Raw genomic sequence first — 18113 nt, 5'->3', positions numbered from 1 at the left:
TTTTTATATTAACTTTGATCCTCATTTTTATAATTGTTATTTTCTTTTCTCCTATTATTTTTTATTGAAATTTTTTTATCTTCCTATTATTTTTTTATTGAAATTTTTTTATCTAAAAAAATAATTTTTCTACAAACAAATAGAGCCTAGAATTTCACACATGTTCATATGAAAGTTAATCGGGATGCAACTTTTATTTGAATTCATGTGCTCATCTGTCAAACAGGTCAGGGTCTCTGCCGTGCTATCCAATGCACGTTATCTTTTGAATTTGGATTGTGATCACTACATCAATAACAGTAAGGCTCTTAGAGAATCAATGTGTTTCATGATGGATCCATTGCTTGGAAAGAGAGTGTGCTATGTCCAGTTCCCACAGAGGTTTGATGGCATTGACAGGAATGATCGATATGCAAACCGGAACACTGTATTCTTTGATGTAATCATTCTTTTATCAGAACTTCCGGATTGTTCATTGCTTCTGAAATTTGTCTGTCTAATAGAGAATTCCTCCATCGCTGCAGATCAATATGAAAGGTTTGGATGGCATTCAAGGACCTATATATGTAGGGACTGGATGTGTTTTCAGAAGGCACGCGCTTTATGGTTATGATGCTCCAAAAACAAAGAAACCACCAACGAGGACATGCAACTGCTTGCCTAAGTGGTGCTGTGGATGCTTTTGTTCAGGAAGGAAAAAGAAGAAGAAGACAAACAAACCCAAGTCCGAGTTAAAAAAGAGGAACTCTAGAACATTTGCACCTGTGGCTACTTTGGAGGGTATTGAAGAGGGCATTGAAGGTAACATTATAACTAATTTACTCCTCAAATCCTGGTTTGATGTTCTAGTTTCCTTCACCATTGAGGTTTAAATTGAGCTAAAAAAACCACTTGGGCTGCGTATCTTATGTTACTGAACTTGGCTATGATTTCCCACTTTGGTATTTTATATGCTGATCAATTTCCTTAAGATTGCCAATATTTTTTTCTATATGTCAAAGTGATGGAAAAGAAAGAATATCATTTACGTATCCACCACCCAGTTTGTCAGCTTTCAGTTTGTAGTTAGCAAAGGCTGATTCTAGAATGCAAACGAGATACCCTTCTTCATTGGTAAAGCTGATTCCGTAGTGCAATGTAAAGGACTACTGAGACATGTTCTGTTAGGAACTGCTCAGTGCTTTCAGGGCATTTTTAAAACTAAGTTCTACATGACTCCTCGTTTGTTTGTGTGCTGCTTGTTGAAGATAGTTTAATGTAATTGTCTGCAAGCTTTTCTTAGCACTTAATTTTTGTTGTTGAATTCATTTCGTTTCTTTTCTTTGCTTGAGGCACTGAATGATTTTCCTGTTGGATCTATAATTTTGTCTTCTAAACTGGAAAAGCTTGAATTCAGGAATTGAAACCGAAAACTTGGCTGTAACATCTGAGAAGAAATTGGAAAATAAGTTTGGACAATCTTCAGTGTTTGTAGCATCTACCCTACTAGAGGATGGCGGCACACTGAAAAGTGCCAGCCCTGCATCCCTGCTCAAAGAAGCCATCCATGTCATTAGCTGTGGCTACGAAGATAAAACAGAATGGGGCAAAGAGGTAAAAGGAATGTTTAGATTTTTTTGTGGGGTTCAGACCTTTCGCTTGCATAATCATTATGACAGTCAGGTTTAGCAAATCATAAATTTGCTTCTGTTCCCCAGGTGGGGTGGATTTATGGTTCAGTTACGGAGGATATATTGACAGGCTTTAAAATGCATTGTCATGGATGGAGATCAATATATTGTATTCCTGCTAGGCCAGCATTTAAAGGTTCGGCGCCCATTAATCTTTCTGATCGTCTACACCAGGTCCTTCGATGGGCTCTTGGATCTGTTGAGATATTTTTGAGCAGGCACTGTCCTCTTTGGTATGGATATGGAGGGGGGTTGAAGTGGTTGGAGCGTCTGTCTTACATAAACGCTACTGTTTATCCTTTGACATCTATTCCTCTACTGGCATATTGTACTCTTCCTGCAGTGTGCTTGCTTACCGGGAAATTTATCACTCCAGAGGTATGCCATTTATAGCCACAGGAAACTATGTGAAACACGAACAGTACGAGCATAAACTATTAAGTTTGTGTGTTAGATTTATTTATTAATCTAATTTTTCGCTCAACTTGCAGCTCAGCAATGCTGCCAGCTTGTGGTTTCTGTCTCTTTTCATTTGTATTTTCGCAACAAGTATTCTGGAAATGAGATGGAGTGGAGTTGGTATCGATGAATGGTGGAGAAACGAACAATTTTGGGTGATTGGAGGGGTATCAGCGCATCTATTTGCAGTATTCCAGGGGCTTTTAAAGGTTCTAGCTGGTGTTGATACGAACTTCACAGTGACGTCTAAAGGAGGAGATGATGATGAGTTCTCAGAGCTGTACGCCTTTAAGTGGACCACGTTACTCATCCCACCAACAACATTGCTGATAATAAACTTGGTTGGAGTCGTGGCTGGTGTCTCAAATGCTATAAATAATGGCTATGAGTCATGGGGGCCTTTGTTTGGTAAGCTTTTCTTTGCATTCTGGGTGATAGTTCACCTGTACCCTTTCCTGAAAGGTTTACTCGGCCGACAGAACAGAACTCCCACAATCATTATTGTCTGGTCAATTTTGCTTGCTTCAATCTTCTCTCTTTTGTGGGTTCGGATCGATCCATTCTTGGCCAAGTCCAGTGGTCCACTTCTGGAGGAATGTGGATTGGACTGTAATTAAACCAGCATTCATCAGGACTCGCTCGTCAGGAAGTTTGGCTAGCAATGTTGATAACGAGTGTCTGAATTGACGATCTTCAATCAGAACATGTGGTGGGGTGAAGCTTGCAGGCTGTAGATTGAATGTGTGTTTTCGTGTGGATCTTTGTTTTGAACTTCTCGCCCCTCGTCTTTGGTCCATAAATTCTAAAGGGGTCAAGAAGATTGAGCTTGCTGCTGTGCCCCAGTGCCTATGCCTTGCATTTGGTGGCGCTCAATTATTGTGCAGAAACTACAAAAGCACTCCTTGGTTCTTTTTTTTAGTTCAACTTACATATACAGGGAAGATGAAGTAGGGAGAAGAACAACTGTATACTGTGTATTATCATTCTCATGAGTCTCTCATTTCATTCGTAATAATAGCAGAAAGTGGGATTTGTCCTGCTTCAGATGTTGTAAAATGACAGGGGAAAAGTATAGTGTTCATATTATATGATGGAGCTTATTGTTTACCCAATTGTTTCAAAAATCGACGTTACTGCATTTTAAGTATCGTATTCATTTCAGCCCAAATCCTTCTCATGACCTCTAACCTCAATTTATCATTTTTATTAAACCCGGTTTAATTTATATTAAATTATAAATTTAAGCTATTAATTTAGATTTTAAAATATAATTTAAGCTTATTTTAGATTATGTTATTAATTAGATTTTAATTAGTAAAAATTTTAATTAGTAGAGAAAATAAAAATGATAAGATTTAAACTATGATTGTTTGGTTAATAAAATTTTGATATTATATCAAAAAGCAATATCAATCTTGTAACTTATTCACATGAAACCTAACTTAACTCGTGTTCTAAATTAAATTATATAGGAGTTGATCTAGTCAGACTTGACAAGTCAACCCATAATAAAATTAACCAAATCAAAATCTAATTTAACTTTTTTTAAAAAAAATTTTAAAATAATATTATTTTAGATTAACCTTGATAAATTTAGGTGAATCTACTTGTGAATTTATCTGGTCAATTTTGCTTGCTTCAATCTTCTCTCTTTTGTGGGTTCGGATCGATCCATTCTTGGCCAAGTCCAGTGGTCCACTTCTGGAGGAATGTGGATTGGACTGTAATTAAACCAGCATTCATCAGGACTCGCTCGTCAGGAAGTTTGGCTAGCAATGTTGATAACGAGTGTCTGAATTGACGATCTTCAATCAGAACATGTGGTGGGGTGAAGCTTGCAGGCTGTAGATTGAATGTGTGTTTTCGTGTGGATCTTTGTTTTGAACTTCTCGCCCCTCGTCTTTGGTCCATAAATTCTAAAGGGGTCAAGAAGATTGAGCTTGCTGCTGTGCCCCAGTGCCTATGCCTTGCATTTGGTGGCGCTCAATTATTGTGCAGAAACTACAAAAGCACTCCTTGGTTCTTTTTTTTAGTTCAACTTACATATACAGGGAAGATGAAGTAGGGAGAAGAACAACTGTATACTGTGTATTATCATTCTCATGAGTCTCTTATTTCATTCGTAATAATAGCAGAAAGTGGGATTTGTCCTGCTTCAGATGTTGTAAAATGACAGGGGAAAAGTATAGTGTTCATATTATATGATGGAGCTTATTGTTTACCCAATTGTTTCAAAAATCGACGTTACTGCATTTTAAGTATCGTATTCATTTCAGCCCAAATCCATCTCATCACCTCTAACCTTAATTTATTATTTTTATTAAACCTGGTTTTATTTATATTAAATTAGAAATTTAAACTATTAATTTAGATTTTAACATATAATTTAGGCTTATTTTAGGTTGTGTTATTAATTACATTTTAATTAGTAAAAATTTTAATTAGTAAAGAAAATAAAAATAATGAGATTTAAACTTATGATTATTTGATTAATAAAATTTTAATATTATATCAAGAAACAATATTAATTTTATAATTTATCAACATAAAACCTAACTTAACTTGTATTTTAAATTAAATTAGATAGGAGTTGATCTAGTCAGACTTAACAAGTTAACCTATAATATAATTAACCAAATCAAAATCTAATTTAACTTTTTTTAAAAGAAAAAATCTTGAAACAATATTATTTAAATTAACCTTAGTCAATTCAGGGGAATCTACTTAACTTCTGAATTTGATAATTGACTAGCAAATTTAATAACTTCAATTTAATGGATACCCTAAACTTTTAATGATTCTATATTTGGAGTGTTTGATTAGAAGTCAGCTCTAAGTTTAGCCCAATGTTAAGCAGTTTATGTTGGTGGATTAAAGCATCTCTTTATGACTACCTAAGCTTGCAATGATCTGGTGTATTAACAAATTAAGGCATCATGTGGTTCAGGTGTACAAATGCCAAAACATCCATACCAGCCTTTGTAATTTGGACGACAACTTCAAAACATGTTAGTTGTTGAACAGATGCATCATCCTCCTTGATTAATTTTTCATTAATCAGGAACATAAATATACAAGTAATTGTCTTAAAACATGATGATCTATCTGCTGCTCACTCCAAAAAAAAGTGTCAGAACCTCCATCTCAGAGAATTGGCAAAATCCATTGAGGCTCACACTGCTAGTGTTTCACATTTTGGCGAGGCGCAGACACTGCTACAGAGCCGGTTTCAAGATAATTTCCTGTTTTCTTCCCGCGAGATGCATCTACTTCCAGATTCTTTGACCAAGGGCTTTCTTGTAATATTGGAACCTGATCCAAAAATGAAATTAGATGTTATAACTGCCTGTTTTAAGTTAGGTTACGTTTATATAGCTTTTTAAATCCTTTTTGTTTATCAAAATATCCATAAAATCATGGACTAATTGTTACAGCTCATCTTCCTAGCATGCCTCCAACTCAGTTTGAATTTGATGGGATGTCCCTCTCATCATCATCCAATTGCATGGTCTTCGGTATCACCGCTACATCAAAATTTGCAGGAGTTATCTTCATCTAGGCATTTACGATCCAAAGAAAGGTGGAGAAATCCTATGCTTGGCTAGTTCTTGAGAATGAAAATCCCTGTGATTCTACGAAAAAATCCTACCTGACAGAGTGTAGAGGAGAGCTAGTAGCAGTGTTCGCATGTCATGTTGGAAAATGGTTGCATGCTCACATGCATGATCGTTCAACAATGGCTGGGAAGAAAACTGCAGACCTGCCGTGCTTTTTCTGAGATGTGCTACATTGTTTATTTTTATATTTTATAAATATTTTTTAAAAAATAAATATTTTTATTTTAAATTAATATTTTTTTAATATTTTCAAATCATTTTAAATTGCTACCATCCAAGCCTCATGCCAAAAATCAAGTTTTATAACCATGATCCAGGTCCCCTACACTCCGGTGGCAAACGTTCTGCTTTCAATGGTTGATGGATTGCTATCACACTCATCAGGATTTACCATAAACCACAACGATCATTTTGTTTATGCTATCACACTCAATTCAAGAATTGCCCTTTTGACAAGTAAAAAGTTTTCAATACAACAATGATGATACCTCAAGGAATATTGTACCTAATCCATTAAATTCGTTTCAAAGTTGATGGCTCTACAAAATTGATTACCCTGGGATCCTGAAATAAATTTCAGTCTATATTTCACAGAACTACTAATGATTAGTTGCATGCCCAAAACGTATCTCATATAAATATAGAAAAATTCCAGATATATAACATGCTCATAACAAATAATAATAAATGAATATTAACATGTATCTTATACTCAACTGGCATGAGTATCTCCCCTCCTCCGAAAAACCTTTCAATTGTTTGCTGTCAGATTGAGTTCTGGATTAGGAGAAATTTTGACAGTGAAAAAAAGAAATTTTGGGTTCCATTCATAAAACCGGAACAATGGCAAATTAGAAAATTCAGCCCCCATTGAGATTTTCAACTTTCCAGACACAAATCAAGATATAACAAATTAAAGTACAAGGACCTTCTGTAATTCCATAAGATATTAATCGACTGATGTCATCCAAATTGGTACATAAATGTAATCTCCAACAAAAATCTGGGAAGCAAAAAGCAAGTTAGTAAATCGCTTAAACAATGTAGGAAACACTCGTGAACAAGGAGCAACATACAATTAAGTCAGTCCTGGGCCATTTTGCATTTCATTCGAACTCTTATGGGACTTGTGTTTTGATTTCTTCTCCCTTTTCTTATTGCTGCCAAACAGTCAAACATCAGTGGAAAAATGAAAATAGAAAGAATCTGTAAGATATTTAACTACCAATAGTTGCAAGTATTTGTGAGTGTGAAAGACATACTCTTCGTGTGAGTTATGACCCCAGCATGATTTCAGCTTCCGATTTATGTGCTTCATATCCTTATCCGTAGGGAAACTGTATTTCCTCACCTGCATGTTAAAAAATAATAATAACAATTAGATGCAAAAGGACTTCATTCTCTAGAATTGAATTGCATCCACCAAACACAGAATTATTATTTCATTGTTTGACTAATCTTCTCCCCATCTGTGTCACCAACAGGGTGATGCAAAAGAAGTTTCCAACAAATTCAAGCTGCAATTTCTAAGATTCATACCCATTTCTTGACGGCATGTAGAGATTCACTGATCTCTGAGATCATGTGTGCAGAATTCTGACGAGAGAGGACACTCTCAAGATATCTGAAAAGTAGGATATGATAAAAATCATTACTTCAGCAACTATACTTTGGCCAAGAGCAAGAGTTGAGCTTGATACTGGCAACCAACTTGAGAGAGAGAGAGTTGTTATCACAATTCAAACCTCTCAAAATCAAGTACTCTATGCACCTCATTTGCACTCTGCAGAGCAGCCAATGCCAACTGTGCCAAATTAATGATCGAGTTAATGAGATCATATTATAAATAGATCACTAAAAGACATATGAACAGCAAAATAACTTCAACTCACACTAATATAAGAAAGCATTCTAGCATTCATGCAACAACAACATGGCAATAAATTGAGCATTCAACTTATAAGACACATTGAAACAATAGATTTCTAAAAGGACAAGCTTCCATACATTAAAGATATCATAACGCAATAAAGAATTTACTATCTTCAAAAGATCTTTGATTAACACTAACTATTTATTGTGTCAAATCAAATGGGGACTTTTTTTTTATTTCTGAATATTTATATGGGTTAATTGTTTTTATCTCCATAAATTTTTCAGTTCCAGTTGGATGTTGTCCCTGTCTTTAAGATGGTTACTTTATCATTGGTCATTGCCTATCTGTGAGTTTCACTTTTCTTCCAATATAATTATGCGAAAAGAAAGATTCCATCTTCAATGTCAATCAGGAAAAACACCCATTCAACAATGAAGGATACCTGCCCAGGAGGGAACAGAACGGGTGCATCAGTGAGCATGATTTTGTCAACCTCTGCCACTGCAATTTCCTACAAGATATTGGTCTATCAGATTACCTATTTGTAAATCCACGGTAGATTAGGGATTTTGTAAAGCCATGTCAGATAAGATCCTGCATATCCACTGCATCAGAGAAGCATTATGCACAGCTATTCCAAATTGTCAATTTGAAGGTATTAATTGCAAGAATTCTCTTCTAGATCTACAATGATTAAGCAGGACAGCACTCAAACATGTTGTTGTTGTCAAGTCATACACGAATAAATACCAGCAATTACCTTCAGCTTTTCAATATTTTCATCTGTTGGATGGCAGAATTCCTGTCAGATCAAAACTAAAAATCAGAAGCCCTCCAAAAAATAGATATAAAGGGGCATGAAAAGGTGCAAAATCATTTTGGATAATTAGAGGAATCACAAAAACAAATGGATTAGTAAAACTTGCCTCTATATCAGCAACAAAACCTTCAATAGATCGATATGGTGCATAGACAATAAGATCAAATTCCAAACTCTGCATTATAAAGTTCATATTAATACAAACACAAGTAAGAGCTAGCTAGGACAGCAATATTACATAAGCTGTATCCATGCCTGATAAACTATCATCTCGTAATTGAGAATCATTTGATGATCCTGTGAAATCCCCTTACCAAGCTCCTCCGCAGACACATGATTTTCTTCTATCTTGCATGCTGCATAGATGCAGGTTAACCTGTGCACACAAAGAAGTCATTTCTCATTTAATATAGTATCATGAAAAAAGTAACGAGTGTCACACAAGGGTGGTATACAATACATCCAGTGCACCGTGGAACTCTAATCCATGCTAAGAATGTTTGCAGATGATAACCTGATACATTTCTACTGACTTGAATGAATTGCATACAACAATAATCATGAGAACTGGTGAATTGCATAAACCAATGGTCATGGGAATTGGCCCTATTTGGATTAGATATGAGGGAGATTTGAAAAAAGAAAACGCACATTACATGTTTTGGATCATGCTCCATGACTGACCATTGAAGATAAAACCTTTTAAAGTATATGAGTGCAGTTGCCTGCAAAACATAAGCCAATCCCAATTAGGTGCCACTAATCCCAATTATTGCAATAATGCAATAAACATCTTCCTTACTACTTAGAAACAGAATAAAGCACCTGAATTTTATGAGGAAAATAGAATGCACTACACACTTCTCGAAGTTTATACTCATAGTATACTCGCATAAATTGTTCTTCCTCAACACTTATTGGTTTTGAACGAGAATGCTTATCAGCTAACAATAAAAAAACAGAACAAAAAAAAAGAGACACGAGTTAAGGAAAAACCATCATCAGCATTTGAAACAAAAGATTAGAACCACAACATTGATAACATATTAGCAAAACCAATTACCATTCTCTGTCATGTTAACTTGAGGTTCTGGATATGACAATGACCCATCAACATCTACTCTCATTCTTGTCGTTCCATACTAAACAACACACAAGGCACAATTAACCATCAAAAGGAAGACCATTATCATCACAAACAGTAGCAAAAAAAACAACGAAGCAACAGAGCAAAATGCATCATACCTTCTCTAACATTTGTTTCGCTCTATTATTAGTAGCTTTATACTTCTCGGCCTGAATTGAAAACATAATGCAATTAATTTAACACCAATTAACTTCACATTACCTGTTTCTGCACAAAGTTTGAGTCTTTCAAACACCAACATGTATAGCTACTAAAAATAAAGGTTCTCATGTGTACTAAAAAGACCTAAAAACCCTACTTAGAACAAAAAAAATCCCTAAACTAACCCGTTTAACTATTTCAAAATCAAACTTAAACTACAACTCTCGCTCTGAACTAATATTTCTCAATTCGAATTCAATCACTAGCAGAAACGGAACCGAAAACAGAGTTAACAGACAAAGAAATCGAAAATTTTAAAAAATCTCTTCGTTTTCTCGGAAACCAAACAGAAAATGGAATTGAGTGGTGTTGTAAAATTGGTAGCGGAAGCGATTGACGTTAAGTTACCAGCTGTTGAGGGGTGAAGATCCACTTGGCTTTGTGACTTGAGGATTGGAAATCGGCCATGGGTGACTCGGTAACCCTAACTCAGTGATCAGCGTGTCGTGTTACTAGTTCTTTGATCAGAGAGAATTTATATTCCAATTATTTGATGCTTTCGTTGTCCTCTTAATTTTGATTTCTGCTATGTGATTAAATAAGAATTGTAACAAACACAAGGGTAAACTACTAATGTTAACTTTGTAAGCTTATTTTAGTCCTTATATATTCTTCGGTGTTTCGATTTTACCCTTAACTCTTGACCCGTGGATAACAATATAAAAAAAAAATCACGGTAAAAAATTATTTTAAAGTTAACTTATGTGTTATGCAAAGCTAAATGAGCTCTTTTGAATGATTTTAATTACAGCTTTGAAACACGAGTTAACTAGAGATATAATTGATTAGGAGTTGGAACTAAACTAAATTTAAATAATTGATTAGGAGTTGGAACTAAACTAATTTTTTTAAAAAAAAAATTAGAATGATTTGATTGACCTAGCAATATATAGATAAAAACTCAGTTATAATTTCAATTAGAATGATTTGATTGACCTAGCAATACATAGATAAAAACTCAGTTATAATTTCATTAATTTTTTTTATTAAAATAATATTATTTTAATTTAAAATAATAATTAATCTAGATAAATTAATGACCCAGTTAAAATCTAGAATTTTAAACCGTTTAAAAATTATGATTTTAAGAATTCATTTCTCATGCTGTTTTAGTAAACTCAGAAAAAATTTAATTTTCTTTATTTATTAACCTTAAAGTTTAAATTTAATAAGTTGGGAAAAAAGATATACCTTCTTAATTATTAGACAAACTCCTTAAAATTTCTTATATCGAAATATTCTAAAAATGGTACTAAAACAATGAGAACATAAACTAAAACCATTATCAACACTAACAAACTAATCCACAGACTTGTAGTTTATACTAATTCATTAGCTTTTATTGTCTTGAAAGTCGGATCAGTTTTTTAACATAAACAAATCAAAGTATTGGTAATATATTTTCTAATAAAATAATTATAATAATTATAAACTCAAAATATAATATATATTGAATAGTATCTTTTTTTTAATATTAATACAATGATATAAATGTTTTTTGATTGAAAATATATTAAAATAATTTTTTATATTTAAAAAAAATTAAAACAATCTTATTAAAACAATTAAAAACAATAAAAAATATTAATTTAATATTTTTTATATCAGATGTATTTTTGAAAAGTAATTTTAAGCTATCACATTCCCCGAAAAAAACCAAAAGGGAAAGGCATTTGCAATATTCATTGCATTTCATTAGTAATTCTCACCAATCAACTTAGCATTTGTCATTATAATTAAAAAACTTGATTTTATCGGGTTTTATATTGAATTTATTTTTTATCAAAAAAATTATTTAAAAAATATATTTCAAACAATGTAATTTGATGTTTTGATTTTTAAAATCATAATTTAAATTGACTTACATATTAAACCATCTAGTATTCCATTTTAATCTTGGACCGTATATATTCATGTGTTTATTTTAATAGTTTAAATTATTTTTTAAAATTTTTTATTTAAAAAGTTTAATTAATGATTTTTAATAATTTTAATATACTATGTTAAAAATAAAAAAAAATATATTTTCAATTAACAAACTTTGTAAAAAAACATTTTGTCAAACAAACACCGAAAAAGCTATGGTCAAGTCCATGACCTATCTCCCGTCAACTTACTTTGCAAGCTGCCATCTTTTTGTGTATTTGGGATTACAATAGATGTAATAGTTTCAAATGTTTTTTATTTAAAAATATATTAAAATAATTTTTTTATTTTTTAAAAATTATTTTTAATATTAGATGATATAAAAAAATAAGTTTTAATAAAAAAAAATTAAATTTAAAAAAAATATGATTTTAACTTTATTTCCAAATATGTTATTCAACTACAAGTATATATAGAAACCCAACCACTAATATTCGCCATAATTATCACCGTAACAATAATCTGTTCATATAGTGATTCTATAACACTCCCATCCAATATACGTAAGAAAATATCCCTTCCACTTTTTTTTTATATATATATATAAAATATATAGTTTTCTATTCTGGTTATTTGCACCATGTAAAATTCTTAAAATGAAAACAATTCAAATTTGGTGTATGACATATTTAATTTTGATAGATTGCATGTGTTGATATATTTAATTTTTAAATAAATTATTTTTTACATGTATTGAAAACAGTAAATATACGTGCTAACAGAAACATGAAGAGAATTACTAGTTTAAAAGAAAAGATCATAAACTATAATTTTCTAGTTTTTTTATAGTTATTAAATTCGGTCTGGGAATTGACCTGATCACGAAGCCAAATTCCAGGTTTTATGAATCAACTTGAAAATTCATTTTTTTTTTAAGCTGTTCACAACAACTTCAACACCTAAAAAAATAATATTCCCACAACTTTGCAATTTACCTTCTCTTTCTATGTATTTCCCGGCCAAATTGGCTCCATAAGCTATGAGGAATGCCTTACATTGCAATTTAATATATTATCTGCTCAACCAAAATTTTTGAAGAGAAAGACATATAAAAACCCTAAACTTTTTCCTATCTCTACCAAATAAAATAACAAAGCCACCGCTCCTCCTAACTTTAGATTTTCTTTTCCAAAACCAGACAAAGCTTTCCTTTTTATGTGGCCAAAGCAGCTACCACAACTTCCTCCATCCCTCTCTCAATCATCCCTCTAGTTTTTTAATCAAAACCAGAGAACCTCTCCATCTTCTTCCCCAATCGCTTTTGTCTTTTGGCCAAACTAAAGTCGCCATTCAGTGATATAAGAGACTAGCCCAACAAACATCGTCTACAGCTTTTCCCATCTCTGCTAAACTGAGACTCAATACTCTCTCATTTGACTAGTCTCTAACAACAGTGTCCCTTATTCTTCTTTTCTCTCTGTTGCTGCTAACAACAACTCATTATAAAGAAAATGATGAAATAAGAAGGGAGGTCGAAGGATAAAAACTATATTTGAAAAGGAAAAAAAACTTTTGGTCTCGTTCGGGTTTTGGATTGACCGGCTAGGTTGATTGAGTTTTGCTGAGTTGTTGCATCGGCTGGTTTTTTAACAAACCTAAATCGATTTAGGTCCAGGATTGACAGATCTCAAGTCGACTCACCGGGCTGATCCATATTTAATAACTATGAGTTTTTTTGTTTATTCTCTTTAATAATAAATATATCTACATGCACGGCCAAAATAATGCAGACGAGTAACCCTAACGGAAGTTTTGTATAATGCATCATAATATGATATAATATATAACATGACATAATATATAGATCCAATCCTAATAACGCAATCATGTTTTATCACATTTCTTCAATACATAATAGAATTTGACCACCATGCATATATGTGCCCGTGGAGATCCAATGGTTTTGGGTGTATTTGGAAACAATGCAACCACGTTTCTTCAAAATTTAATTTAATTAATTAATTAATTTATATTTTTATATCATTTTAATATAATTAATTAATTAATTAATATTTTTATATCATTTTAATAAAAAAATACTTTAAATTAAAATTGTTATCACATTTTGTTTTGTTTGGTGCATTGAAGGCTAATAAACGATGCTTTATTGAGATTGTGATGAGATGGCTCCTGTAACAGTGTTTTTTAAAATTATTATTTTTAAATAAATCAAAATATTTTTTTTATTTTATATTAACACACTTAAACCATTAAAAAATATCAATTTAATAAAAATTTTAATAAAATACACTTTAAAAATATAAAAAAAAACTACCATACCTTCAAAAATTTAATATATTTCAGTGTTATTTTTCACCAAACAATTTATTATTTATCTAACTCAAAGTATTGTTTACATCAAATTTTACTTGAATTAGTTTTTTAATTAAAATAATATTATTTAAAAATATTTCATTAAATGTTTGTATTTTTTAAAATAATAATTTATAAATTAGCTTACAAATTCTTAATTTGAATCTTGATCGACAGGTTGCATCTTACAACCATGGTTATCATGATTTATGCTTCGTTGAGGCTTACTTGAATTGAATCTGTTCACATTATTTTTTTAAATGTATTTTAAATTATTTTTTACCAGAAAAAAAAAATAATGTGCACCTATCGCCGAACAATCACCTAACACTGAAGTCAATAGTCTATGACCTGTGTCCCATCAACTTACTATGCAAGCTGACTTCTCCATCTTTCCCTTCAACTTCCCCTGCAAGCTGCCTTCACCTACAAGTAATGGCAAGCCCCGCCTTTCCCTTCAACTTCCCCAGCAAGCTGCCTTCACCTATAAGTATATGCAAGCCCCACCTTTCCCTTCACCTCTTCTCTCCGCTGTATCCGATTCTCGTTTCACTCCTTTGCTCAACCAGGTAGCTCTTGACCATATTTTAATTGTTTTTGGCCATTGATCACATGGGTTTTAGTGAATGTTACAATTTGTAATTTTGATGGTGATAAGGTGCAAAATCTGTGTTGGGGTTTTGCATGCAATGTAGGGGAAGAAATTGGCTTCTAATTTGTAAACCCTCAAGATTTCCAACCAACTTGATAGTGTTTCTTTCTGTGCAGGGGCATGTGAGGTGATGTAAATTTCCATGCTTTATGAGTATTTTTTGTGATTTTTCTGTCTGGCTGTGAATGTCCAATCATTAATCTCTCCAAACAAGCTCGAAACTGCTGGTTGTATGTTTTTGTCATATGGAATCACCTAAAGTTTCTTGCTTTATGGATATTGATTCTTGAATTAGACTTTCTGGGATGTTTGCTTGTATACTGTCTCCTATGGCTGTAGTCTCTTCACAAGTGGACTTCCTTTTCAGGTCTTAATTAGAACATTTCCTTGGATGTTTTAATTGCCAACACCACAAACTTTCTAGTGTGCTCAAAGGGTTTTGGATGCTATTGTAGACTTTAGAAATTCTGTTTTTAAAAGGAAAACGAGAAATATATTGTCTGATGGGTGTGCAATACAGATGCATTCTTTCTCTTTCTTTGATTTTGAACTGTAATCGTTACACTTTTAGATATTTTGGACTGCAGCTAAGCCAAGATGGATGTTGACATGATGTTGAATGAGAAGCTAAAGATGATAGATTATGCAATTACGAAGAAGAAGACGATAATGGATTGTCACCCTGAGGTTCCATTTACACCTGCGGAAAAAATGAACGCTTACGAGTATCCTGCAACATGGTTTTTACTTGCATGTCAAAGTTTGATTTCTTGATTTTTTTTACTACTTGACGAGATAAATCAATATTCCTGAACATGATTTGAGTTGTTGAGAATTGGCATATCCTTAATGCTTGTGGTAGCTCTGTATACACTTTGTGCAATCAGAAACGTCGAGACTACAGCAACCTGGTTTATGAGAAGTACACGAACTGTTTAACTGAGAGAATTCAAGAAAGGGTGAGATTTCCTCGGTATAATCAATAATTCTGTCAGTTCGATTCTCTTCTGCAAAATTTCTCTGGTAGAACTGGCTCTCATGAATCCAAAACGTGTTGGCTAAGAATGCCAAAGCATGAGAAACTCTCGCTTCGCTAATGATTATGCTTTCCCAATTTTGTTTTCACATAACTGGAGAGATGAGACGCGGCAGCTGAGAAGGGTCTCAATGTGTGTTCCTCTTCACCTCTTGAAAGTGCAATATTGAACATGATAATTAACACATCCCTTTGTTTTTCATCTTTGAATGCTCTGTTAGGCACTTCCTGTGTTAATGGACAAACATGGCACAGAACTTTTAACAGAAGTCGTGCGATTGTGGTCGGAGTACAAGGAATTTGCAAGCTTTTTGTCAAAAATCTTTGCATACCTGGATAGGTACTACATCCCTAGGAAAGGACTCCTATCACTTGCTGACTCCATGAGATATTACTTCTGCAATCTGGTAAGTAACCAGGCCCCTGAACTATACTTTTTCATATATGTTTATTATTAAAAAAAAATTGTTAATGAAAAATACTGATTTTAATAAAATGTTTTATTTTTATTTTTGATGAAATATATTTTCCAAAAATTATTAAAAATTTTAAAATATTTTTTATATTTTATTTTATTGTATCAAATTTCACCATCAATTTTTTTATAGATATATAAAAAAATTTATTTTATTAATTTGAATTTTATACTTCGTTTTCATTCTCATGTTTTTTATTGTTATTTTTTTCATTAGAATTTTTTTATTTATCAGATTTTATTCATTGTTATTTATTTATTTAAAATAATTTATAAAATTAGTTTATTTTTTTAATTCACTATTTTTTTAACCTTTTTATATGTATGATTTAATTATCAGTTCTTTTAATTATTATTTGTATAATTTAAAATAATTTATAAAATTGAGTGTTTTTTTAATTTTATCATCTTTTAATTTTTTATTTATTAATTATGTTGACTATTCTTTTTACTAAATTTGAATAAAAAATATTAATAAATTATTTTTTAACTTATTTTTCATGATATTGTCAATCATTGGAAAATATTTTTTAATTTATATTTTATAATATTACCGAATATTAAAAAGTAATTTACTTTTCAAAAATATATTTTCGATGAAAATCATTTTCCACTATTTTTATGAAGAAGTTTAGTTCTTATTCTTGCTCATGTGCTCTTACACTATTTTGCTGAATATAATATCCAATCATATTTTCAGGTCTGTGATAAGCTATTCAGTAAATTGCAGGAAGCAATAATGAGGCTGGTCAGTAAGCATTGACTGGCTGTTTCGTAATGGTTTGTCTTCTTTCTGAGGTGGGTTTAACTCTGTACATGACATTCTGGGCAGATCATTCAAGAGCGTGAAGGGGGGCAGATTGATCGGAACCTACTAAATAATGTATCTTATTTATTTTTTGAGGTGGGGGGGGAAGGAACCATCAACTGTTATGAAAAAATCGAGCAGATAATGCTAGCAGAAGTTGCTGCCCACTACTCTCAGCTATCTCTGGAGTGGTGGTTTTGGGGTGATTCCTTCTCCAACTACCTGCGGAAGGTAGTGATGCTTGAAACTTTGGCATCCCGAAGAAGCTAATTCTTTGTTTATGTAGCCACCTATAATCTATAAATCATTCTCCTTCTATTGTTTCAGGTTGATTGGTGCTTGAACCAGGAGGAAGCCAGAGCAGAGCTCTACCCATGCCAGACCACCAAAACAAAAATACTGGATGTACAGTGTTCTGCATCTCAGTCTCATAACACCATGGATGCTGTTTTATTACATGTTTGGCATGCTGATATGATCCTACACTGATTTGGTTTTTGTTGCAGGTGATGAAATATGTTTTGCTGGAAAGAAATGCAAAGAAGTGGGCTCAGAAGCAAAACGCCGAGGGGATGGAAGCTGAAGATCGGGTATTCTTCAATTTGCATGCTAAGTTAATGACGACTAAGATAATTGAAATTGTCTCTAAACATCAGTTAACCAATTTCATGCAGGAGCTGTTATCCAAATATGCTAGCTTGAAGCTTGAATAGTAGGATAGCTCTGCTGCCATTGTTGCCAGCATCGCATGAGTGACGTCTGCGCTTTGGAGCTTTACAGAGGAAGCCGAAATCCACAGCTAGTGGCATTTCAGGGTGTATATACGAATATGAAATCCTTTAAACTACTATAGTATCATTTTATTATAATATTCAGCATGAATTGGATATGATCTGCAAATGCAAGCCAACTCTCCTAAGTGTGACAATGAAGTCAGTTAAATGGTTTACTTGTCTGTGTAACCTCTGTACTTGCTTTCTACCGAGTTTAATGTGTGTTTGTATTTGTGGTGTGCCGCGGAGATAAAGTTGAACTGTATTTTTTTAAAAAAAATATTTTTTTAAAAAATATTTTTTAGTTTTTTTATATGTTTGTCAAAAATATAAAAAATAT

The 18113-nt window shown here is 32.5% G+C and overlaps 3 protein-coding genes across 9 annotated transcripts in view; 2 read left to right on the top strand and 1 right to left on the bottom strand.

The window, feature by feature from the left end:
* The window catches only part of LOC105134201 (probable cellulose synthase A catalytic subunit 3 [UDP-forming]), an 8171-nt gene extending 3816 nt beyond the window's left edge, over positions 1-4355 (top strand). For 4 of the 5 annotated variants that reach the window (XM_011038530.1, XM_011038531.1, XM_011038528.1 and 1 more), the window contains 5 exons: positions 227-439; positions 525-801; positions 1397-1593; positions 1698-2048; positions 2162-3241. In XM_011038530.1, coding sequence (XP_011036832.1) covers positions 227-439; positions 525-801; positions 1397-1593; positions 1698-2048; positions 2162-2746 — 1623 coding nt within the window. In that variant the 3' untranslated portion in view covers positions 2747-3241. Of the gene's footprint in view, positions 1-226; positions 440-524; positions 802-1396; positions 1594-1697; positions 2049-2161; positions 3242-3751 lie in introns of those variants that run through there. The other variant, XM_011038532.1, reaches the window with a different exon arrangement.
* A 2075-nt stretch (positions 4356-6430) lies between these two features.
* On the bottom strand, positions 6431-10338 carry CYCH;1 (cyclin H;1). Of its 3 annotated transcripts, XM_011038527.1 has the most exons (14): positions 10139-10336; positions 9688-9738; positions 9506-9584; positions 9268-9386; positions 9094-9167; positions 8698-8818; positions 8549-8617; positions 8383-8424; positions 8065-8133; positions 7492-7550; positions 7286-7370; positions 7009-7097; positions 6823-6906; positions 6431-6749 (listed from the first exon to the last, which is right to left on the bottom strand). In XM_011038527.1, the coding sequence occupies exons 1-13, from the start codon at positions 10196-10198 to the stop codon at positions 6825-6827; spliced, it is 999 nt and encodes a 332-aa protein (XP_011036829.1). In that variant the 5' UTR covers positions 10199-10336; the 3' UTR covers positions 6431-6749; positions 6823-6824. The 3 variants fall into 3 exon arrangements, with proteins under 3 accessions (XP_011036829.1, XP_011036828.1, XP_011036827.1); XM_011038526.1 differs by having other exon boundaries at positions 6435-6906; XM_011038525.1 differs by lacking the exons at positions 6431-6749; positions 6823-6906 and having other exon boundaries at positions 6913-7097; positions 10139-10338.
* A 4109-nt stretch (positions 10339-14447) lies between these two features.
* Positions 14448-17981, top strand: LOC105134198 (cullin-1-like). Its single transcript, XM_011038523.1, has 9 exons — positions 14448-14598; positions 15269-15406; positions 15544-15640; positions 15939-16124; positions 16893-16940; positions 17025-17231; positions 17328-17405; positions 17507-17590; positions 17675-17981. The coding sequence occupies exons 2-9, from the start codon at positions 15279-15281 to the stop codon at positions 17711-17713; spliced, it is 867 nt and encodes a 288-aa protein (XP_011036825.1). The 5' UTR covers positions 14448-14598; positions 15269-15278; the 3' UTR covers positions 17714-17981.
* The last annotated feature ends 132 nt before the right edge of the window (positions 17982-18113 follow it).

This window comes from Populus euphratica, unplaced genomic scaffold, assembly GCF_000495115.2.
Source record: "Populus euphratica unplaced genomic scaffold, PopEup_1.0 scaffold158.1, whole genome shotgun sequence".
NCBI classification, from domain to species: Eukaryota; Viridiplantae; Streptophyta; class Magnoliopsida; order Malpighiales; family Salicaceae; genus Populus; species Populus euphratica.
This window is presented reverse-complemented; position numbering and strand designations above follow the sequence as displayed.

Excerpts from the sequence above, each read along its gene's own strand:
- LOC105134198 (XM_011038523.1), top strand. The coding sequence starts at position 15,279 with ATGGATGTTGACATGATGTTGAATGAGAAGCTAAAGATGATAGATTAT. Across the intron at positions 15,407-15,543 it reads GAAAAAATGAACGCTTACGA|CTCTGTATACACTTTGTGCA; the intron begins GTATCCTGCAAC and ends TGCTTGTGGTAG. Across the intron at positions 17,406-17,506 it reads CCAAAACAAAAATACTGGAT|GTGATGAAATATGTTTTGCT; the intron begins GTACAGTGTTCT and ends TTTTTGTTGCAG.